The sequence below is a fragment of the Cinclus cinclus genome, chromosome 4 (assembly GCF_963662255.1).
Source record: "Cinclus cinclus chromosome 4, bCinCin1.1, whole genome shotgun sequence".
In the NCBI taxonomy this organism is placed as follows: domain Eukaryota; kingdom Metazoa; phylum Chordata; class Aves; order Passeriformes; family Cinclidae; genus Cinclus; species Cinclus cinclus.
The window spans coordinates 43782968-43808348 of record NC_085049.1 but is presented as its reverse complement, the minus strand read 5'-3'; the positions used below and the strand labels follow the sequence as shown (position 1 = coordinate 43808348).

General features: G+C 39.7%; 2 protein-coding genes across 4 annotated transcripts in view; both read right to left on the bottom strand.

The window, feature by feature from the left end:
* MSRB3 (methionine sulfoxide reductase B3) overlaps positions 1 to 14298 on the bottom strand; it is a 77984-nt gene extending 63686 nt beyond the window's left edge. The window contains exon 1 of the mRNA XM_062491174.1: positions 14101 to 14298. Coding sequence (XP_062347158.1) covers positions 14101 to 14298 — 198 coding nt within the window. The remainder of the gene's footprint in view (positions 1 to 14100) is intronic.
* Positions 14299 to 15215: 917 nt separating this feature from the next.
* Positions 15216 to 25381, bottom strand: part of LEMD3 (LEM domain containing 3) — a 42438-nt gene continuing 32272 nt past the window's right edge. For 2 of the 3 annotated variants that reach the window (XM_062491991.1, XM_062491992.1), the window contains 4 exons: positions 20526 to 20607; positions 17739 to 17844; positions 17570 to 17648; positions 15216 to 17335 (listed from right to left, as the gene is read on the bottom strand). In XM_062491991.1, coding sequence (XP_062347975.1) covers positions 17172 to 17335; positions 17570 to 17648; positions 17739 to 17844; positions 20526 to 20607 — 431 coding nt within the window. In that variant the 3' untranslated portion in view covers positions 15216 to 17171. Of the gene's footprint in view, positions 17336 to 17569; positions 17649 to 17737; positions 17845 to 20525; positions 20608 to 25381 lie in introns of those variants that run through there. The other variant, XM_062491993.1, reaches the window with a different exon arrangement.

The following is a 25381-nucleotide window of genomic DNA, read 5'->3' as shown; positions in this document are numbered from 1 at the left end:
AATTGCTATTTGCTATTAAAATACCTTACAAAAGCTCACTGTCTGATGAGAATAAAATACTTTAGTCATTAACAGCTAGGATAACGATAAAGACAATTATAAATTTAAGCTTCTCAAAGACTTACTGAAGAGGAATAAAGCATTCTAAATTAAACTAACTGCATTAACCTTACAGGTCTACAGAAGTCCTGTAGCATATAACTTGAGTGCTCGTCAGCATATATATTCCCCCCCTATACAATTACAGCCATAGAAATCTTAAGTATTAGGCCTTAATTCCCACTTCACTTTTAAGACTCTCAATTAAAGCATGTTCCCCTTAGCTGCTTGTGCTGGAATGTGCAAACCAAATGGCAGTCCTGTCTACTTTTAGGAAGTTACATTGTGCCCTGATAAAAGAGGTAATTACTGCCATACCTCGTAATATTTGAATGGAACACTAGGAAATGTTGAGGTTTAAACTTAGAGTTAGATATTATACTGCCATTAGAAATGAGCCTAAACAGTGAAGTTCAAAACCTTTTTGTTTTCTTGAATTTTACATATTCTCTAGTACTGGATTTTGTTCTTAAACCCTTCCCAGAGCAACTGAAACTTCAACCTAAAAAACCTTCCTTCCAAATGCACAAAAGAAATTTTCAACTACCCATTTGGCTCATGTATGCTTTAAGATACTGTCAGATCCAGGTATTTTAACGGCCCTTACTTATAGGAAGGATCATTTGCAAAGCAACCAGAGAAGGCACTAACTGGGGAGTCTATTCGGTGTTCCGTAACATGAACTGTAGCAGCTGTCCCTGCACCTGCAGAGCCAGCAGGGCTGGAGGTGGCAGATGCCTGCCTGAGCACAATAAGCATGACGCACACCACAGCTCAAGCTCAAGGGGTGCACAAGGCCCTCCCTGGTCCCACGGCTTCCTCAGCTTCCTTATGGTGCCCACAGGCCAGTCCTCCTTCTCCTGTGAAATGAGATTATACAGTCCAGTCTATTGATGTTCCTGAGGTCTCCTTTTCATATTCTAGCTGGGAAGCTTCAGCAGCAATGCCTTCTATATTCCTCCTGTTAATGGCGGGAGTAGGGAAGGAGGAAGAAAAGTCCAAAGGTTGAGATCATACAAAAAATAGGGGAAAGCAGGAAAAGAGAATGAGCAGAAATGCTCATCTGCTCACACTGAGTCCCACTCTGTGATACACAATTGACAAGCATTGCCTAACAGATTAATACCCTCCATACTTTATCCTTAGGCTGCATAAAGGTTCCTAATGAGGTGAATCAGAGATATTTTTAGGAGTTTAGCCTTTAGCCTGAGCTCTATTACCCACACTTTGGTCCTCCATCTAAGAGAGATGAGATTCCCACAACAGATATTAGATTATCATTCAGCCTAAAATTGTTATCTTTCCAATAAAATATTCATGAAAAATCTTGGAAAACAGATTCTTATACCTCTGCCTGCACACAATTCAGCATAATCCCACCGATTACAACTGCTGACAAAAAGATATGCTATGTGAGGAGGCACCAAATATCTGTGTTTCTGTTTGTATTAGAATGGTTCTCCAGCATAGAAACATTATTTATACTTATAAAAGAAATACACTACATCTGAATGGAAAACAAATAGGTATATTTAATTTCCATCTAATTACCAAATTGAGCTAACATTCTTTCTAGCATTGGCTGGATAAAATGGAAAGCTCACTATTTCTCACAGGAATAACCCTTTCTGTATGCTGAACTGGCTCCTGTATTGCTCCCCTCTCCTGCTAGAGAAAAAACAGCTTGGACACAACCAGGCTGGTGTGACTAAAGCCCAAGGGTGTGTCCAGGGGCCAAATTTAAAAGGTCTGAGAAGTGAGAAGATAATCAAAATAAATGAGTTTTGAAGGCTGTATCCTCCCAAAAAGCAACAATAGGAAAAACATATTAATGCCTCCCTGTTCAGCAACTGGCTCCCCTGGACAAGAAAACGGCTGGCCTGATTTCTTCTTATTTAAATACTAACATTTACACACAGCAGAGCGGTGATACTGATCCCCTCTAAACAACCAAAGGATGTGGCCTGCAAGGATGTAGAGCACATCCATGCTACACAGAGTGCGAGCAGAGGAGGGAGGTGATTGTTTCTGCTTTAAGCAATACAAAAGAGGGTCTTTGCTCAAGAACTTTGGTCCATAGGGAGGGTAGGAAAATGGAAGGAGTTTTCACTAATGTAGAGACAAGATGGCACAACCCTTGTGAACAATAAATTAAATGGAAAAGTGAAACTGAAAAGATCACAAAAATGCAGCGACCCCAAGGAAGGGAAGAAACAAGACAAGTAAGGAGTACCCAAGCCTGGGATGAAAGAGGATTCTTGGCTAAGGGCAGAAACCAGTGAGCCTCTCAGTCCTGCAAGTGTTCATACATCTGTCATTTGTAGATTGTTTCCCAATAGTTACGATTGGCAATACTTCCCAAAGGAAAGTAAATATAGGTCAATTGGGATTCCCCCCAACTCCTGCTCCTCCCAGATCTGATGCACTAAAATAGTGCTGAGCTGAACTTTCATTTTCCCTGGCTTGGTAGCCTGCCAACATACAGCACATTCCTTTTACGGCACTGAGTTTATAACTACAACAGTCATAAACTATTCTTAAATGGGTCTTTTCCGAGAATCACAATCCTTTCAACATCTTGAGAAATTTCTCATCTTTTCCATTCCAGGCAGTCCTCTCCAGTACAGTGGTAAAGATTTAATTGCTTCTAGTCCTCAGATGATGAGATACAAGTGTTCTGGAAATAACCTTTTAATTTAACAATTCCTACTGGCAAGCCCAAAATCTTTTTGTGTTGCACACCAATAAAGGATTCATTTGCAATACTAAAAAAAAAAAAAAAAAAAAAAAATATCTGTGTTACTGCTGTGAATAGAACCATCCAAGGGATTCCCTAGCACTTGATGACATGAAACCTATTTTTGCTATCAAAAATAGTTTGGTTTTGGTTTTGGTTTGATTAGGTATGTCTCCCTCTCCATCACTATTTGCTTTGTCAGGCTTCCTAATACAGCAGAGATAAAAAGCTTTCTATTCTATTTTTAATTTGAGACAAATCCCAGCCATCATGTTAAATACAACTTCCTTTTATAGCAATGAACAGAAGCCCTTCAACAGAAATTTCTATTCTGCTTTTCTGAAACACCTTTGTGCTAGCTTTTACCTTTCAGTGAAAAAAAATACTAATTTTGAAGATTAAACAAATACATAATTTGTAATTGGCATTCTTTTAAATTGTGTTACACATTACTCTGTAACTCAGCAGACTTTTTCCTCACCTTACAAAGATTATTTGCCTGGGTAACAACACACAATAGATACATGACATGAGCAGTTTCTCCTAGGTAGAATAGCTCATACATGAGGCAAAGAGAAAGTCTCCAGTTAACTGGTAAGATTTAACAGGACTTCAACACAACAAAATGGTACACTCTTTTCAAAAGAGCATTGTCTCACTCATTCCACAATGAGATCTGTGCAAACCTGCCCTGCAGTGGTTTGTTTGCTGAGTGTGCACTCCCGACCCACACGGCACACACAGGCTGTGGGAGGGATGAAGGAAGCTGCCACTTCTGCTGCACATAGAAGCTGAATTCTCAATCATCATAGACGATGTAAATGTGATGACTGTCCTTTATGAGGCACTGTAAGGAAATGAGGAAATGGCACTTGGTAGTCCACTGAAGGAGACAAAGTCCCTGAACACATCAGAGCCAAATGAGGTGTGATTCCAAACATGGTTTTGCCCTCCAGTTTAATGAGTTCTCAGAGTAAAATCTGTACCAGGGAATAAAAACTCCCAACACTCCCTGCCATAGCAGCAAACTAAGGCATTCTCAATGGGTGCCATGGAGTTATTATAGTGTATATAGGAAATTATCAGTAAACAATCAGTAGGTCTATTGCCAGCTGACTTTTAAGATATTTAAAACTCTTTTAATTGAAAAAGTCATTATATATCTGCCACTATAGTCGCTAATATCTGCCTACATACATATGCACATAACGTGCCTATAGATGCCATGTGCACTGCAAGAAATAAAATAAACATCCAGTGCAAAAGACACGTTTGTCTTGTTTCCGTCATTTCATTAATTCTGCATTCTTCACCACAAACCATTTGAAAGCTGAATTATCTCCCTGTATTTGTATTATATCCTACTTGAGAAAATACAATTTTTAGACCATACTCTGAGCCAGATCTGAGTATCTTGCATTTTGTAAAAATGTTTTTAAGTAAAGGGTTTAAAAAATTTAGCTATCTCTCTATCAGGTAGTATAACTTCATCTTGGAGCAATTCAGGTGGTGGTTTCTTTTTTTATCATCCCAGCTGCTAGAAGAGCACTTCGAGTTAAAAACATCACAGCTGCCAATCTCTCCCCAGCAGTCTGCCTTACATGGAAATTTTCCACGTGGCTTTCTCTACAAACCAATACCGCTCCTCACCACCGAGCGGTGCCAGCTCCCTTAGATACAATCACACACCGCACAGCCCCGGGAGTTGTCCTTCAAACAACATCCTCAGCACACACAGGTCTACGCATATGTCAACAGAACAAAAGCAGCCATTAAAAATGTACCTTTGATCACACAGATCGTGTTGTGATGATATGCAGAGCAGCCTTGTGAATATACAAGAAAACCTCAGCCTTTTATCCAAAAATATTTTTTTTCAATTATAGAATAGAGAAGGTCTGATATAGCACAAATTAAAACAAAACAAAACACAACAAAACAACAAAACACATAAAAGAATGCCTTGCACACTGCAATAGGAACATTTATCATCCAAAAACCAGAGAACCTTTATGCAGCTGGAAAGAGTCTGAAACATCCAATACATAACAAAATGAAATAACATCAAGGTTGTACTTTTATGAATAGGAGTGAGAAGATACCACAGCAAGTAAGGAAAATAGTATAACTTAAGCTTTGAGTGAATACTGAATGTCAGTGACTGAAAAGTGAGAGAGCAAGGAAAATTATTTCTGTCCCAACAGCGGTAAATTTGATTCAAATATAAAACCCACTTGATTTTAAATCAATACCCAAATTGTCTGCCATTTAATAACCAGGATTGTATGTACATCTACCTGTATTTAGGTAAATACAGGCATAAAAACATTTATTCAAGACTCTCCTTCTTACAAGAGAAAATGTCATTGACCCATAGAATCACAGAATGGGTTGGGTTAGAAGGGACTTTAAAGATTATCAGGCTCCAGCTTCCCTGCCATGGGCAGGGGCACCTTCCACTAGACCAGGTTGCTCAAAGACCCATTCAGTCTGGCCTCAAGCACTTCAGGGATGGGGCATCCAGAGCTTCTCTGGGCAACTTGTACCAGGGCCTCACCACCCTCATAGCCAAGAATTTCTCTCTAATATCTAATCTAAATCTACTCTCAGTTAGAAACCATTCCCCCTTGTCCTGTCACTCCAGGTCCTTGTGAAAAGTTCCTCTCCAACTCTCTCATAGCCCCATCAGGTACTGGAAAGGGCTCAAAGGTCTCACCAGAGCCTTTTCTTCTCCAGGCTGAACAAACCCAGCTCTCTCAGCCTGTCTTCATAGAACAGGTGCTCCAGCCTCTGAATACCTTCCAAAAACAAACTTTTTCAATGAAAAATGTTATGTGGAATGTGTGAGCTGAATTGTGATTTTCATTCCAGTGCAATTTAAAAATCCACAAACATAGCATTTTATTTTTTTAATTAGCTCAATGTATTTACATTGTCTGTGCAGCACAAGGATCTGCACCTTTAGGCATCCTAAAGCTATTTTTCAAATCTTGAACAAAAGAAGTATTAATTCTAGCAAAACTTGTTTAAATTATTTCCTTTCTCTTCAATTCTCTTTGAAATGTTCAAAAGATGAAGGTGTCTCTTCTACTTTTGATTGAAAATATTTATTAAAATTTACATTTTTGTCAATCCACATTTCCCAGCCCTAAATGCATCCAAAAGGCAAAAATACTCATCCTATGCCCCTTCAGCTGGAGTTGCAATAACCATGCAAAACCTTCTCTGCAGGGGGAAAAGCACTTACCTTTGGATTAAAACCCCAGAAATATTTTCTCCTGCTCTGTTAAAGCAGACTTACAGCAGTGCCAGACCTGGTAGCAGCCACACAGGCATGCGTGGAGCCCCCCCAGGCAGTGCTGGTGCAGCTGGGGTAGCACCAGTCACAGGGCAACAGTGCAGCCACCAACGACGTTCTCCTCTTCCCTCAAGCTTCTGCTACTTTTAAGGCTTTGTAATTTAGCTTTCCTCTGGATCAATATTTTAAGATAAACGTTGACGTTTTCTTTGCATAATCTGTCCCTAAAAGTGACATCTGTTCCACTTCTTTCAGCAGAGGCAGCAGCAGGCACCCACAGGCAGCCCCCCCACCACAGCCGGCTGTCAGGAACTTCATTAAGCATTGCCCCAAAATGCAGTCTGTTTCTATCCTACGTGCATTCGTGCTCCAAAAAAAGAAAATCCTGCACTTAAACATTAAGGCCCCTCTTTCCCATCTTGGTCCTGATATTTCACACCAATCTGAGACATCAGAAATTCCTCAGCAACTCAGCCATGCCCCCAGAACATCCTCTGACCCCAGCACAGAGCCCTTCTCCTGTAGCTCACTTCAGCACGTCTCAGTGAGAGCCTTCAGCATCCCTGATCAAGATAAAACAGTGAAGGACATCCCAGGTCTAGGTCCATCTGAAGTACTTTTGAAATAGTAATTACTGATTAGAATTCTGATACATTTGCTCAGTATGCTATTTTTGTAGCCTTGCTATGTATGTACAGAATCACATTCTCTTACAGTTATCTATATGTTTGATAATTCTATGTAGTTGCTTGGCAAAACAAATAAGAAAATTAATAAACCATAACCTATAATCAGTTAAGCCCATCTGCAAATTTCACACTTCGTAACCCAATACAAAGAAAATAAAACCAACACATCAGATAATCAGGTTGGAAATTAGACTGTTTAAGAAACAGCAGGAGCAACTGCCTGAAGTAGTTGCAGTGACTACTTTCAAACTTGAAATCTGTTGTGCAGACCTTGATCTGCACAAAAATTGTCACTGGAGCTGCCAAAGCTACTTTTTTTTTTTAAGAGAAATCTTTATCAAAGTCTATCAAGCTTTCTATCTCATTCTTAGGAACTTCACCTCAGGTATTTAGCTGCATAAATATGAGACTATCAGAAATTAGACATACTAATGTTGATCACTATATTCCAGGATGATGGAGCTGTCCTGTGTGCCTGAAACCTTTCCCTGAGGTTGCTCTTCCTCTTCTGACATATTAGGAAATTTATTATTAGCATTTGGGAAACAAGGAGGGGAAATTGTTCAGAAAAGAGCATGTACCTTGGAGGATTCTTGAAGGGTTTTTGCATTTACAAAATCTCAAGAGGAAGAGTGCAATATCCCTTTTTGAAAAGGAAGAAAAGACTGACTGGTGAATTACATGGCCATAAATTTATCTTCAACACACTGAAAGCTTTTGAAATTAAATACTAAACACGCAATGAAAAAAAAATACTAAACAGAAAATGAAAATTAGAAAGCAGTAAGCCACAATGATGGGCTTCCCAAAATCTAACCCCTTAACTAACACACTTTCCTTCTTTCTTTGTACTCTACAGGCAGAAGGAAAGCAGCAAATCAAATAGACCTCAAATATAAAACACTTTCAGACAAAGAAAACTGGAAAAGCACCTTTCTTTTGGAACAAGGTCCTATCACTATCAAGGTCCTATCTGCATCACAGGTGCAGAGCTCCTTGAATAAACACACTTGCTCAGCGCTTCTCCTATTGACTAGGGCCAAAACCCAGCAAGCAGTCCTACTAAAACTGCAGAGACACCAACCTGCAACAGCTGAGCAGAACTCAAGATGGTCTTAATACATTGGAGAAATGGTCAAAATCCAGCAAGATAAAATTCAATACAGCCAAGTACAAAGAATCACATTTGGACTTTGAAAGAAATCTTCAAATGCAGAAAACAGTCAAAAGTAAGAATGCCAGACTAGCAGCAGTTCAGCAGGAAAGGATGTCAAGGTTACAGTGAGAATAAATTGAGCCAACAGTGTGTGAAACTATTAAAAAAAAAAGCAGATAACAATCTGGAGTTTATTAAAAAGAGAAACATAATACATAACAGGAGGGACTGGGAAAGAAGTCTGGTCTGCTCAGTAGCAGTGAGGTATCATCTGGAATACACTTCTAGTTTGGGATGTAGGACAGAGAGAGTTGAGAAAAGCCCAGAGGAGAAGTAAAAACAAAGAATGGTCTAGAAAGCCAAATCCTTGTAAATATTTTTAGCACTTGGCTTGTTTAGTCTACAAGAGTGATTGTGGAAATGGGATAATGCTCTGAAAATTTTCCCCTCATCTTAAACACCATTATCTCACTCAGCTATTACACTGTCTTTATTACTGCCACAGTTATTACTTGACTGTCATTAGAGCAAAATATACTGGTCTGTAATTCATATGTAACTGAACAACATAGAAGGATTGTTTTCCCCAGACAGCTACCATATTTAACATTTTAAGATTCCACGGGAAGAGCCCAGAGTCTTGCAAAATATCTACTGTACTCCTTCCCAGCATGGTTCAACAACTGCTAGAATAAATTGGTGCAAACCAGCACCTCTCTCGAGTTCAGAGGCAAGTAGCCAAGCTACCTTGTGTTTTCAGATGAAGGATGCCAGGTAACAGTTTAGATACCAGGAGCATATGATGGGTCTTTTCCCTGATGAGCCACTAATTTGCTACAAGATCTTGTCCCTTTCCTGAGTTTCCCTTTCATAAAAGCAGGAGTACACAGAACAAGCATGTACAGAGACAATTTGGTTTCTCTCATGAAAAGAGATGTTAAGAGGTATGCTGTCAGCACAGTGTATTTTTTACTGTGCACACACAAGATCTGATGAAGCACTGATTTTAATTCTGGAAAAAAAACAGAAAAAAATAAGGATACAGTCTAAAAGTACATAGCAGTTAAATATTAGGGCTTTGACCAACAGGGATGATTTTCCTTTTCTGCAGCCTTTCAAAACCAGAGATAATAACACTATAGAAAACCCAAATAATTTTATTTGTGGAGTTTCTGAATTTGCATCTCAGGGCTGTAACTTCACACAGTTGACTGATTCACCTCTATTTTTCCACCTGTCCCTGAGCTGTCAGCCAAAGCATCTGCTCCTGTCTTATTCCCATCTCTCTCTCACATTTGTGCTATGGCTACTGACAGTGCTGTTGGTGTGCAGGAGTAGAAGCCAAACCAATCTGACCTGCAAGCCTTGGTTTCAGCATTGTGCAGACTGTATCAGTGCACTACTGAATCACTCATTAGTACAAATTCGGCTTGAACCGAGTGTAAGCTCTGACTGTTCATCATCAGGACACATTAGGATGGATTTGCATTGGCTTTATATTTAATATCAAGCTTCCTCCCAGCAGCAGGATGGTGACAATCTGATCCAGGTGGCAAAGCCTGCTTGTATATTCAACCAATTTTCCTAGAAAATAAGCAACTTTATATCAAGCCAATTCTTGCCCTTGAACCAGCTGCAGGAAAGCCAAGGCCAGACTCACTGTTCTGCATAGACTGAAAGAGACATCCATGCAGCTGCCACCCACCAATCCACCTTGAAGGTCCTCGAAGTTGTTAAAATCACACACATTCACTGTGCAGGCAGCTGGAACAGCCTCGCCTGCAGATTTCCCTGAGAACCACACACTGGGGAATGGAGAGGAACAAGAACAGGGCAATCCCTCAGTCAGAAGGAACACTTTGTAGGCTATTTCCTTTTGGCAACGACTGGCACAGCTCACTTCCCCAGAAAACTGCTACGGTTCCATGTGTTGAATTTGTTTTTCCATTTTCATTGTGTGGTGAGAGTGAAAGTGGTGGCATTTGGCAGCTACATGCCATCAGCGCTATTGTTATTCCGTGGTAGCAGGGATTTGTTTTCCGTCAGGTGAAACACAAAGGCGTTGTCCCCTTTTGGAAGAACACAGAGTTAAAGAGACCCGTGGGGAAATACTTCCAAATGCCATGCGTGACATTACTCTTAAAATTTCTTGGATGAGGTAACACTTCCCAACAAAAGAGTGTGTTAGCACACTATGTACACTTTGCTAAGTTGCTGCCCACAGTTCAAAGAAATCATCCATCCTGATGTTCAGATGCTACTGAAAGTAAAAAGAAAACTGGGGACCTCTGCAGAAGTCCTGTCCTTAGACTTTGTCTGTGCAACACTCAGAAGCTCAATCATGTTTAAATCCAAAACTTTCTGGAAATCAAGAAGCACTTACACTATTAATTATTGTACAAAACAATGCTAAACTATAATTTAAGTCTGTGAGGACAGCAAAACTGTGTTAGCACCTTATAACTGTAAGTATTGTTCTTGCCTGTTTTGGGCTAGTATTGTTCAATTCCTCAGATATTAAAGTCCTTATTGCAAAAAGCCTCTTTATTGCCAGTTCCAGTTGCCAGATTGTGTGGTTTTCAGATAATGCTGGATTGAGGTTGCTGAATGAGAACCAGAAGGCTGGAGCTAAGGAGGTAAATTATAATTTCCAATTACCTCACCGTAAATGGGGTTCCCAAAGAATTCTTCTACCCTATTTTCATGCAAAAAAATGCAGCATCTTCACAGACTACAGACAAAAATACCCCTGTTAAAATACACAATGACATTCTTCAACTTCTGGTAGAAGTTAGTAATACAATATATGTTTCCTTCCTTCTAAGTGGTTAGTTGAAAATTACTTTAAAAACACTGCTAGTTGGTTACACATTCACAAATCTTCACAGAGGAGGACTTAAATCTTTAGTTTCATGTTTGGTTTTTTTTTTAAGCTAGTACATATTAATAGCTCACTGAGAACCAAAGATCCTTCTGAAGGAAATGAAGCCTCTGAAAAAATAACAAAAAATCCTACCAAAGCAAGGTGAGTAAGGGGAGGGAAAGTTAACCTGTAGCCACTTTTTAATCTATGAGACACAAAAAATAAATGCCACAAAACCTCTCAGATTTTTTGTTGTTCTGATTAAAACATCTTTGTTTTGTGTGGAGAAAGTAACCTTGAAGTAACTCCATGTATGGACATGATTACTCCCGAGCAAGAAACACCCTATTTCTGTCTAGCCTTGTAGTTTGTTCCAAAATAAGCACACCAACTTAGGAGTTACTCAGGGAAAGGTAAATCCACACCTGACTTTATTCAACAGTAATTCTAATTACAATGTCATAAACAGACCAGGAATTGGAGGGTCCATTTTTTGTGTGGGTCTTTTGGCTAGGGAACTCTTAAACTAGAGCTAGACCCAGCTATAATTAGGCTGATGTTTATCCCACTTTCCTGTCAGTTAAAGCCTCCATAGCTTAAATTCATACATAGCCTGGGTGCTGCCCAAACGGCAGCTTTTAACAAAAAAGCAAAATAATAGAAAGGGGAAAAAGAAAAGAAGGTCATATTCCCCACCTATGACTAATATAATGCTGCATGTCGCTTAAGAGTTGCTCTGTAATGAGGACACACTCACTTGAATTATGCAGCTCAACAAAGCTATCTCCAAATTGGATGGCTTTACTGCATTGCTGGCTTGTAGCAATGCCAGTCAGATGCAGACAGGCAGACTTCTTAACCTTCTGTCTGAGAAGATTAAATCCTTAAGAGAGTGCTCTCTTCTCTCCCCCTACTGACTCTTATTACCCCATCTTTTACAGTAAGTAAGAAAAGAATAAATAACAATCCACCTAATAGAGAAATTCTGTTTTCTAGCATTTCTAATGTAATAAATAGGCTGGATCTCCAATGATACAGAAACAAGTATCAGCTTACAAAGCTGACAAAACATGAGTAGGTAAACAAGATCCTCCCATACCTTCATAAATAACAGGGCAAAGGACCAAATACCTCCCTCATGTATAAGCTGGCCCTTACTGAACAGCTGTAAGGAATTCTTATGGTATGTAAAACAAAAAATAAGAAATTCTTACAGTATGTACTGTCATAAGCATCTGAATTAACTAACCCCTCTGAGAGCATGTAACTGCTACCACTTGGAAAAATGAGCAAGGTCATTCAGTCAAAAGACTTTATTTTTGTCTAGGATCAACTGCTTTACATGGCTTTGCTACCAAATATAGAAACATTACCCCATCTACAAAGGCACTATTTTTAAAGATTGCTCTTTTGGAAGAAAAATAGAATTGTTTTTTCCTCCTAAAAGATCTTTCGAAATGTGTATTATTAAGATCCAAGGTACATCAGATGGGGAAAGGACCGATCAACCACATTCTGGACTGAATGAACTATATATTGTTTAACTCCACTAATTCTACTGGTTGTAACAAAGCAGTGCAGAGCTTTAGGTTTTTCTAAAATCCTTTTTTAATCTCAGAATTCTAGGACTATTTAGTTATTCTGGTTAAACTGCTAACCATATTTAATTCCTACATAAATTTTAAAAGACAGTTGAAAAATACTGTTCTAAAATAAGCCATGTCTAAAGTGAGACAGGCGATTCTTTTAGAAACTGTGAGCAAACGTCTGATTAAGATGACAAGCCACATGGAAACTACTCCCAGAATCATACTCAAAGGGCACTGTTACCAACCAAATTTGGCAGACAAGGAATCATGACGAACTGCAAAGGCACGCAGCAACTTAACAAAAAGTTGGGAATCATCAGCAAGTAAGACAGAAAGCACTTGTGTCTACTCAGCAAGGGCAAGAACATAAGCAGGACAAATTCTAAGCATTAAATTCGGAATTCAGATGAGTGGCACTGTGCCATAGTGGGAGTGGAGATGACTGTCCTATTTACAGGTGACTTGCCATAAGCAAGCTGTATCAGTAAGGCAAAGTATCTGGCTATCGCAGATTTCTCATTCTGACTTCTATCTGTCCACAGAGTACATCTTCAGAACCATTTTAATAGCAACAAGAAGAGAAAGAGCTAAAAGCATTACATACATAATGTACTCTGTACTTTCTTAAATTCTGTGTTTAGGCTCAGAACACTTGCAGAGATCGCCTTACCACATTAATCCGTAGGTAACAGTTGACATCCAGCCTTATCTGCAGATAACTACTGTTAGATTTGGCATTTTTAATACACAGCTATGCTTGTTTAAGATCACTGTGCTTTCAGTCTTTGTGCTAAGAGGATGATGACTGAAAGCAGGAAAGATAGCATTTATAGCTAATTTGTCAAATGCTACAGGAAGCTTAATTAAGTCTCATTTCTGTTTCCAGGAATATTACGATGCACCAAATACAGCTACATCAACTTGGGCAGGGGACAGCAAGAAATTAATCATACTTTATCTTTTGCATCGACTGTTATCCGTCAGAAGAGCAACACCAAACAAACCGAGTCAGTGAACGCACTGAGCTTCCTGAGAAAAACTCAACTCAAATTCTGAGCTCATTTGTGAAGTTTAAGCTCCTTTTTTGACCCAGCGCTGCACCATTTACCGAGCTGGGGGCCGCGGCTGAATTGAACTCATTACGCACTTGGTCAATCGCTGTTTCCACCCCCCCCCCCTCCCCTCGCCCGAGCCAGCTATTCCACTGTGCACCCCGTGTGAGCCAGGAGCTCCAGCTCCAGCGCAGGACACCCGGAGACAGGGGCTGCGCCGCGCCAGGGTCCAGGCGCTGCGGCGGCCACAGGAACGGCACAGCCAGGATGCGGCCGGGGATGCGGCCGGGGATGCGGCCGGGATGGGGGGGGCGACGAGCGCTATGAGGGTCTTGCTCCGTGACATGGGGACCGACCCGAGCGACCGCCGACCCCAGCCCCGCTCTCGGCCGCCAGCAGGGCCCACGGGGTCCCCTCAGCGCCGACCCGCTCCCCCGCGCTCCCGCCGCAGCCCCGGCAGGTGCGGCCCGGCCCGGCCCTGCCCGGCCCCCCGCGCCTCCGGGGCCGCTCCTCCCCTCGCCCCCTCCGCAGCCCCCGGCCCCCCCCTCTCCGCGCCACGGCAGCGGGGGCCGGGGTGGAGGCGGGGACCGGGCCCAGCTCCTACCTGCGGTTCCTACCTGCGGCTCCTGCGGCGGCCGCCAGAGCCAGGCAGAGCGCGGGGAGCAGCGGCGGCGCAGCGCGCATGGGAGCGGCCCGAGGGAGCGAGCGAGCGGCCCCGGCCCCCCCGCCCCGCGGGAGCGCAGTGACGGGCCCGCCGCCCGGGGAGCATGACGGGAAATTCCTGGGCACCGGCGGCCAACGCCAAATATGAACATGGAGCCGGGAGACTCCCGCCGCACGCCCGACACGACCCCGCAGCGCGGGGAGGCGGCCGGGACCCTGTCCCGTCCCGCCGCAGTGCCCTTTCCTAAGGGTTAAAGGGCTCGCTTCGGGCAGGCCGACGAAGCGGCTCCTCGCCCCTTTAAAGAGACGCTCCTGCAGTTCCAAGGAGAGCCCCGGCCGGAGCGCAGCGGCCGAGAGGAGACAGCCCTGCCGTGACCCTCGGCTGCCTGCGCGGCGCCGGCCGGGAGCGGGGGCAGCGCTGTCAGCGCCGCAGCGGCTCCGGCGCACGGCTCCCACCCACCGCGAAACTACGACAGCGCTCCATGCCCACCGTGCCCAGCTCCCAGAAAGGAGACAACATCGAACAACTTCCTGCTCCCCTGACCCACGGGACACGTATAGATGCGGGGCAAATGAACGCAAATAAGGGACTGACACACCCTTTTTTGTTCCTCCTATCCTCCAAACCTCAAACTTGCCACTAAAACAATTCTAAAAGAGCGTCAGATAGTTAATTTCTTCTGTTAGTCTATCAAAAGCCCGTTGATGACTCTTTGTATCTCAAAATACAAGAAAGAGGCTGAAAGCACAAAGTTAAGGTTCTTCAGCCCCATCCTTTAACATGGCCTGTCCACGATTTAGGAAACAACGTAATGTCTCTGCACTCCCTGTGTACAAAATCAGGCCAAAAGTCAAGGTGATAGTTAAGTGAAACTTGCCTCTGTGTGTCAGCTCATAGCAGCATCTCTTCACATCCTAACAAATACCAAAAATTAGTTACATGGCTGTAACAAATTAATCTCCCCCTCTGCCCCCAGATGAGAAAAGCACTTGAGTCAGAGATATCCAAATATCTAGAAGGTGAGACACATATAAAAACCCCTAATAAACCTTTAATTCGAGTCTGGTTTGGTTTTTTGCTTGTTTTTACAGGATAGGGTGACAAGTTACAACAAACATCTGATTTTTTTCAAATGTTCAGATATTATACATATTCCCCTGTCTTGCAGGAAGGGATATCAGTCAACAGTTTAAGGTAAAATAAGCTGCATAATAGTACATATTACAGTTAAAATGTACAGTGTTTACAAGAAATATATCTTAAGCAAGATAGATGCATTTGCATCGAGGCGACCTTTCAAAATGCCACAGCTATTTTTACATTCATTCTTGCAACAGGTCACAAGATGGGGTCACTAAGGTCAGGTTAACAAATCACTATGATGCACATCAAATACAACAAAATTAGTTTATATACATATATATAATACATATACATGTATATTATACATATACATATATGTATATAATAAAACTCGTCAAAAATCTACCAGACCTGGCACAATCTACTTACCCATCAAAAATATGTACTTGTCCTTGGTAAGTAGAATTCTGCATGGCTGATTTTATATTATATATACTCATCCATTAGCATCTGAGACATAAAACCGAGGATTTAAAATTTTTCGGTTAACAAACTCTCCAATAATAAACATGGTGCCCACAAAAGCACAAAGGTAAGGCACAATAGGATTTCCTGTTGCAGAATAGTGTGCATCATGTTTACTTAACCGTAAGAAAAACGTGCATTATTTGTGCAAGTTCATGCTGCAAATCCATCATATCTACAAAGTAAAGTGAGTTTCAGTAAAATTCGTGGGACTGGTGTGCTTCCAGTCTCACCTCCTACAGGATGTTCAGTTGGATAACTAGGTAAAATTGTTGTAGGAGTGGGGATTAGTAAAGCCAATAATCTTAGATTTGCAACTAAGCTTCTCAGCAACAATTTTGTACTTCTAGGTAAACATTAGTAAATTTACAAGCTTGGAATTTACAAGATTTACTGTCAGCTGCACTTGTTTGCATGAGCCAAAATTGTTGCAAGGAAGTGTGTACCTTTTAAAAATTTAACAGATAAATGGTTCATTAAAACGTGTCAATCCAATGGTATTTTGTCACAGCCCTGACACTTGTATAATAAATACAGCTTTTCACAAAACATTTTTTTCCAGTATCTGCCAATTGCTTCTTTATTGCTCACAAATTTGAATTCATTACAATTGGTATCAGACCTTTCACACAAAATCAGTCAGGTGTTTTATATAAAACCTATAAAAAGATATTTAACCTGTATCTGACACTTTTAGGTATTTGGCCTCTTGTCATGGTACAGCCAAAACCATATAAAACAATAGGTTTTGAATAAAATAGGAAGCTTATTTGCTGCTTTGATGCAGACATCCTGACAGAACACAACCCTTTTGCCACCACCAGCATTTACATTTATATACAAAACCCAGTACATCCGCAATCAGTTCATCTTCCCTTACACTGATATGCAACCACTAATGCCAAATTCACTTTCCCCACACCCTAGCTGCAGAAAAAGATTCTTATACAGCAACAAAAAACTAATATTGACTGAATTTTTTTTAACTTATTCACCATCAGGAACTGTAGGTTGCTTGCAACAAAATACCCACAAGATTATTTCACAGGAAACTATGGAAATACAGGAAGTCTTCTTTTCTCCATGCTTTTGTATTATCAAAAACACTTCTTGGTGCAAAAATACGTCACCACATCTGCAAATGTATAATGAAATCGGTATTCCTCATGCAAAACTTAAATGCATTGGTTTACTATAGCCCCGGAAAACTTCATGAAGCAACTTAGTTTCTTTTTTGTCAGCTCAATATTACTGCCTCATTGCTAAGTCCCTTTGGAAACAAGACTTTTGGAACGTTCAAACTTTTATTTAATTCATTAAAGTATTACATACAAAAAGCACTAAAAAAGGAAGACGGCAGCCAAACAGGAACATTCCTGTTGCAAGTAACAGTCCTAGCAGTTGTAGAAAGTTTTCTCAGGAACTTCCCTGAGAATCAGTTGTGCCTGTCCGAAGACGCAGATGTGACATAGAGTTCATGTGTTTGTTTGATGGCTTCAGTGGAGTGTTACAAGTAAGAGCCTGTGGAAAGCGATGATGATACCGATCTAGTCGCAGGTATTTGACTGTCACCAGCTTTCCTATGAGGCAAACAAATAGGAAAAGAGAAACCTTCTAGTTCAGTATTATTGCATTTTGCTTCAAGATGTAAAACACAAGATATGTCAATACATCAAAATTAGTTAACCAGATTTTTTTACTGCTCAATACTTTAGATACAAAACATTTCACCACTTAAAAGAACCCCAACTACACCCATCTTCTGCACCCATGGGTAATTTCTACATGTTTTGTTATAAACTCCCATTCCTTACCATCAAACCAAGAGCCGTGTAATGCCTTGAAAGCCTTTCCAGCATACTCCGGGGAGAGACACTTGACATATACACAGCCCTAAGTAAGAGAGAGAGGGGTTTGGGTTTTTTGCAAGTCCAGCTGAAAAGGATGAACAAAGCACTAAGATGTTACCGGAAAGACACTCACCTCACGTGAATTTTTGTCTACGGCAATATGAACAATTCCATCATTATCACTGCATTTCTCCAAGATTGCTTCTTGAATTGCTAGATGCCAGTGATCACCTATTTCCCTAGGCAAACAATGAAAGATTCCATGGATTACATGATTCTTTAATAATTCACAACATTCTCATACTTCCCCACTGAGTGTGGTTTCTCTGTAACTTGACATAACTTTCTGGTAAATGCCCCTGGGACAGATTTAGTACTTTTCCTACTGAGTACACCATAAACTGACTTCTGTAGTCCACTTTAGAAAATTCAACCCTACAAATCAAAAGGAATAGCCTCTATTTGGGGGGTGGGGTGTTGTCCTAAAATGGGCCTATCCAAGTGATGCTTAGACTGATAGTTAAAAAAACATGCATAGTAAATGTCTAGAACACAACAATGTCTGCTGCTGTGACGTGAGGGTTCACAATGCTCAAGTGAACAAGTTGTTCCCTTGATATGAGTCCTACCTGACTTCTCGCCGTAGAAAGATGATTATTTGCTGTGCTAACAGTAATAAAAACAAATTAACTGATATATTCCCAGATGACTCTCAGGTCAAGAAAAAGAGACCTGTTTCATGGGACTGCTTTTAACAGCTACTGGTGTATCACTGAAAAGAACTCTGTAATTACTGTTAGTATACAGTCACTCAAAGAGCAACTAAATCTAGTTTAATTAAACATACCTTGCACCCATAGCAAACGTCAAAACAATACTTCACAATCTAATCACAGACACTGGTACATTATGTGTTTTAGGTGGTCAGTGAAAGGATTCATCCCTTGCAGGTCTGGGACAAGAACATAAGCCTCCTTTCTCGAATGACACAAGCAGATTAATAATACAGTTTGTCTTGCTCTGAGGACTTTGGATTTCTGTTTGCATTTTCTTTAAGATAGCTCCAAGGGCATGATAAGAACTTTTTCCTTAAGCAACAGTCCTCTGAAAGACAGCTCACAGAAGAATGCACTAGGGAGTACAATATGGAATTGGATGAAGTATCTCACTATGAATGCAATCCAACAGTCCAGTAATGGAGCTAAGTCAACTTCTAAAAGAAAAGGTCTACAAAAAGTCAACGTATTTGAAGTCACAATATTCAAAATAGCTGACTTGACACAGGTACTGAAAACAAGTGTCAAAACACAACAAGTCCTAGTTTATACATGTGGGAGCCTTTTAATGCACCTGTTGGGCATAGATTGGGTCAGTACTGAAAAACACTGAAGTTTACAGCAAAGATACAGGCTAAAAAGGGAGATTGTTCTGACAAAAACAACACCTCAGTAATTAGTTCCATTAACAGAAGACATTTTGAATTGCAAACATTCTGGAACAGGAAAGTAGCCAATAGAACACAGCAATAAATATTACAGTGAAGTTTCAGGAATGGACTTATTTCAGTACCACTCAGACTAACCAATATAGCTCACCAAGTCTTCTTTGAAGCAAGGACAATAAGGATGCTGGTATCACTTAAAATTCTCTGCAAATCTCATGTTTTATTTAATTCTCCTACAGGAGGATCAATTTGCTTCAAGAACAACACCTAAAATTTCAGTCTTGCTCACCCTACTGCAACCTGAAAACTATTATAGAAGCCACAGAACTTGGTGTGTCTTCAACCAGTCACTAGGTCTTAAAGCCATTGATAAAAGGTTTTTAGAGTACTTCTCTCTGCTAGGGGTAACACTGTCTTCAGCTAAAACAAGTAACAGGTCTTCAGTTAATAAAGCAAGGAACTAAAGTAATTAAGTGTGGCTAGAAAAAAAGGCTGAAGAAATACACCCAAACTCTGCAATCACTTGTGTCCATACTCGGATGTCCTCCCCTACTGCCTGTCTGAATCAATAGGTTTTATTTTCCACTCAACTTCTTATATTCTTCAGTCCCAAGCAGCATCTCACATTTACTCTGTATGACATAGCATCTGTATTTTTCCCTTGTATAATCACATTAAGGAATAATTTACTCCAGAGAAGTTATTGGAGTCCCTGTATCTCTTTAAAGTGGACAAAGAGACTTCAAAGACTAGGCAGGATTATCTGGCATAACCTATGTGCTAGTTTTCAACTCCTACCATGATCTAGTCCAGAGCCAAAGGGGACATAACAGAATAGTAGAGCAGATGAAGATAAAAAAAAATTAATGATTTTTCCTTAACTCTTGATATATGAAACAAGGCTTGTAACTTATTCATATACAGTACATACTTTAGAATTATGAGAATTACATGTGGATAAGAAGCCAGTACACAGCACTAATTTGTTCCCACTACTAAAATCCATTTGCTTTAAAATTAGGCAGTCACAGTACCATAAAGTAATAAGTGATTTAAATTCAGCCTTTTAAATGCAAACTGTACAGGCTCTGTAGCAGTCCAAATACTCCAGAATATTTAACAATACTTTAAAAACTTACAATCTGTTGTGAGGCTACGTGAGTCTCCCCTGTTAGCTGATACAATTGAACATTTACAAATTTAATTAATGAAGAAAGATCAGTCATTGCTCCAAAGAGTTTGACTATATGCCACATTCTTCAAGAAGTGAACCAAAGACACAGAGCGATACAATGAAGGACAGAAGATTTTTTATGTCTTCTCATAGATGTTAAGAGAAACATTTCTTTTTTTACAACCTGTTTTTTTTTTAAACATATTCATGTTTCTTCGCTTCTTCCAAAGCCCTCTAAGAGGTAAGAAATTGACTCTTCCAAGAGAATGCAGAAATACAAACAGATAACTAGTTTTACTTACATAACTGGATCAAACATATTGCGAATCTTTAGACATGGTGTCAAGCTGTTTGGTGGTGAATTTCTTCTGTCTAGATGAAATGCTGAAAAGAAAAATAAATTAAATACTAATTATTGACAGGCATAATACCATTGAATTAAGAAATGTCAGCTTCATAGATACCTTTCTAGTTTTACTCAGAAAAAACTTGCCTTCATATATGAAAGAATTCAAGCAAATTAAGTTTTGCAATGTCTTCTACCACACTGAAGAAAACATACCATAATTAGCTGAATTTTTTATGCTTAGAACTTCTACATTTAAGGCACTCTCTTATATCCAGGCCACATGGAAAGAATTCAGGACATTTTAAAAAATAAGATACTTGAAAAGAAAGGATTTGCACTACATCTCCACGAAAAGACAGATATACATAACACCTGGAGTGAATTTTTGGAATTAGGAGTTAACCATGCAGTTCTAACTGCCTGATGAATTTTCATTTCTTCCACTTCTGGGGAAATTTGCTGCCCATCTGGCTAATAAATAGGGAGACCTTAAGATGGGTATTGCATTACATCTGTAGTGCAGTAACATGTCAAGAATGCTCTCCAAGGGTTTTGTAGCCCTAAATGATCACACATGATCTGAAACTTCCAAAAATCTGAAATGAAACATACCAGAGGATAAAACAGATGTAAAAAGAAAAATGAAAATCAAAATTCAGAGTAACTCAAAGCTGAACAGTGCTATGAAATATATTCTGAAATCATAAAATAAATATTAACTTCTCTAAAGTTCACAAGTTCTATCTGTGGGAGTCACAAGAGAAGACTGTGCCATGAGAAAAGGAATCAAGGAGCACTTCAGATTCAGATAAGGCAGCTCCATGCCTTGAGAAAGGCCAACAAAGCAGCAACAGAAATTAAAGGGGATAGCCTAGTAAAACAGCTTTCCAGGCTTGAAGGAAGTTTTACTTTGAAGATTGAGATAAGTAAATTCAAGAGTTTAAACATAAGATTAAAAATCTCAACAAGAAAAAATGATGTTCCAAACTGCTGCTAATGCTTCTCCTTTGCAATCCCTACTTTAGAAAAATTTGACATACTCAAGATGTTACATTCTGAGGGTCAGAAAGTCTGTTTTGGGCAAATGTCTGTACTTCTTACTGCTGATCTTTTAAAATCTTGAAAATACATCCAAAATACATGAACATTGCTGCTCTTCTGTATGCCACCCAAACAAAAACCATGTCACACAAACACAAGTCATGTGGAAGACACTGCTTGTGAAAGACAAGCACTAACCAAGAGAAAATTCACTGCCAGGAGATACAGCATAGAAAACCTGCTTCTTATGTAAATTCCCAAGACAAATAAAATACAATTACCAACAAGAAATTAGAAAAGGTAGCCTCCAATTCTAATATTAAGTCTACAGCCAAGTTCTCTAAATAACTAAAAACGTTCTTATTAAGAATACACAAGTACAGAGAGTGCAAGTCACCAACACCTGTAACAACTCTGTTTTTTTCTTGGGAACAGATTTCTAAATATGCTGGTGATACTGCATCTATCTCTGAGCTGCCTTTAGTTTAAGGACAAGTCCTTTTTCAATAGCACATGGTTTTGTAAAGGTTTTTTCCCCTTATTAAAAATTATACATAGAGTATACAATAAAACTTTACAGAACTAAGCAACATTGAAAGTACATGGACCGACCTTACTCATGGGGGCTGGCTCCAACAGATCAAGGGAGGGGTGAAGGGTCACCAGCATATTGTACACTGAGGCACCACACCATACTGGAGAAGGTGATCTAGGGTGCCCTTGTCATGGATCTGGACCTGAAAAGGTGTGGGGTTGAGGAAAATATGTGCTGATTGTTCATAATTAGGTTTATCCAGCACATGGTTTTAATCCAAGGATAAGGAATGGCGAGATCATTTGCCGAGATCCTAGACCCAGGAGATCAACATTTCTGCAAGCTGTTTATGAACTAAAAAAATAAATCCATACTGATATTTATGAAAGCAGCTACACCACTGAGCTATCCAAACATAACTAAATGGGGAATTCACCCTTTAGTGTAGTTACCTATATAAACCAAGCTTGACCTGTTCCAGTTACTAGAAACTGGATGTTCTTTAGACTGGAGAATCTCAGCCAGAACTTACCACCAGCACAAGATTAAAACACTTCTTAAATAATGCAACATCCTACTGGTAGAGAAGAGTACCCAGGGCACTGCAGCATATGAAAATAAAGATGAACTCTGCCTTTTCTCAAAAAATAAACCCAAAAACAAACAACAACAACAAAAAAGCCTATTCAAATCATGGTAAATTAAAAGTAATTTTTGCAACTAAGATGGAGCTTTTCATGTATAAGGGAAAGAATTACCATGGAAATCAGTGAAGTGTGAAATTAATGCCAGAACAATAATAAGCCTTAATATGTATAACAGAAATGGGACCAAAAAGAGAGGTTAGAGAAGACACAGGCAAGTTAATGCTATAGAGCAAAACTGACAATAGCAGAGTTAACTGATGTCTCTTGAACTTCATTACACATCTGTAACAACTGATTCTCCCCCTCCTCCAAAAAAGGAAATTTTTGTGACAAGGCTGTTCAGAACACAGCAACGATTATTTGAAAAGTTACATTGGTGTAGAGAATACAAAATATTCTTGATAAGGGCATAAGCAGACATTCTTGCAGGACAGCAGTCTAAGCTACACTTGTTAACTAAGCGTCTCACACCTTTTTCTACATAGGTCTAAGGAGTAATGCTTACAAGACAAAGATAAAAAGGTAGAGATGTAATAGGAAAGCAGAGGCACAACTTTGTGCAGTAAGTCACTAGCAGGAAAAAATTCAAGACTTTCATAAATTCCCACTGGGGATTACTGAGCACTTTCAAGAAAAGGAAACTACTTTTTATTTCGTTCATAACGTACTTTGTTTTACTACCATAAACTGAATATCACTTTATCATTCCAGATTCGAAGAGCAGCAGCAGCTAAACACATGTGCTTTTTTCAGCCCCTTTATCACTGTGATGGAAGAAGTGTCTCTTGCACTGGCCTTCATTGAAGAGATTGTAGTACAGCTTTCTATGCCCCTTGAATTACTAATATAATATTGCTAAAGAATTCCCAAGTATCATCACCATGGGTTACAAGACAGCCCAAAGGACCTTTAGATGTGAATTTGATGAACCTGATAAGGCTGAAGACTAGTATCAAATATAGGTAACCATTTTTCTTAAAGCCATTTTTTTTCAAATGTTAAGTCACAGATCACTGCAATTTATTAGGTACTAACCCTTCTTTTCAAAGGCAGGAGCAAAAAGAGAAAACAATTACCTGAAAATATTGAAATTATGCCTTTTCACACAACATGAGGCTCTTCAATACATGTGGAAGATGCTGAAATTAATATCTTACCAAAGAGAAGAGTATGGTTGAATCAAAGTTTAATATAGTTAATTCAGCTATAGAAGACAAATACAGGATGGATAGGGAATTTTACAAGCAGCACTGCATCTTAACTATTGCAGTTTTCTTGCAATAGTTAAGAGTATAATTGTGGTTTGAGGGGTTTTTTTGTTTTTTGTTTTTTGTTTTTTTTTTTTTTTTTTTTGTTTTGTTTTTGTTTTTTCAGAGAAAGGATTATGTTCTCACAAGCCAGGGAGGAGAGGTGTCATTCAAAAAAGGTAACAGGTTATCTTCCATGCTGTAGGATGAAATATCATCCTAGATGTGGTACTTCAGAAGACCTCATTATCTCATTTCCAGAGCTGTCAAGGAACTTTAGCTTCTGCTGTTAACTTAGCTACACTGCAGCCATGCCTACCTAGTTTCCCCTCAGAGCTCCAGTTATCAAAGGGTGTGATAGGACAATTGTATCTGTTCTTTCAAAGCAAACTGAACACACTAGAACTGTGGGGTTCTCTCCACTGATTCAATTAAATCATTTGACATGATCAATATTGTTTCTCAGTTGACTATTCTCTTGTACACTGTTTCTGGAACACTGCATCTGTCCATCCTACAATGAGCTTACCTACCCTTTTCTTTTTAACAAATACATCTACTATATCCTGTAGGTAATGTTTCAAAGGGATGGCACCTGAATTTATTCTGATCCAAAAGAAAAAAACAAAACAAACTGTCAGAACACAGGCTGCATCCTCAAAGACTGGACAAAATGTCACAGTGATGCTTTAACACGCTGCTAACAGACAGCAAACATTAGATCTCATGCAAGCTACGGGTCCCACAGTTAAAATGCACACTATCATTCGTGGATATACTTGTATACACCAGCAGGCCTTTCTGAAAAGGGTTTCTTCTTCAATTGCACATGCTCAGGTGCTGCTTTCTGCTACACAGCATTACCAGACCTCAAATGGTTAAAAAATTGCAAGCTTGAAAGATATGCACAAGATTCATGCCCAAGAATTCATTATGATTTTCTGTATGCTTCTGTATTCTGTTCCAGGCATAACAGTCTTGAAGAATATTTAAGATTTATGAACTTCTACACTGAAACGTCAGAACTAGAGTATGAACACATACACGTAGAATTCCTAACATCAGGAAAGAAATAGCTGTGCAAAAAGCAGGAGACTTATGCAACGCAACTATTTCCAACAATCATCTGAACACTAGTGAGTGCAAAAATAGAAAGAGCCTTTGCATATGAAAATTGCCTTTGCCTGCTGACTGTCAAGAGCCCAAATAACTCATTGTCATTTCAGCCACCCTATTTCCATGTCCTTCTGTTAGAGCCAAAGTATACAATTTCAGTTCTTCGGAGATCTTTGCTAAACTTCAAAAATAACAAGGAAATTAGGAAAATTTCAATTAAAAG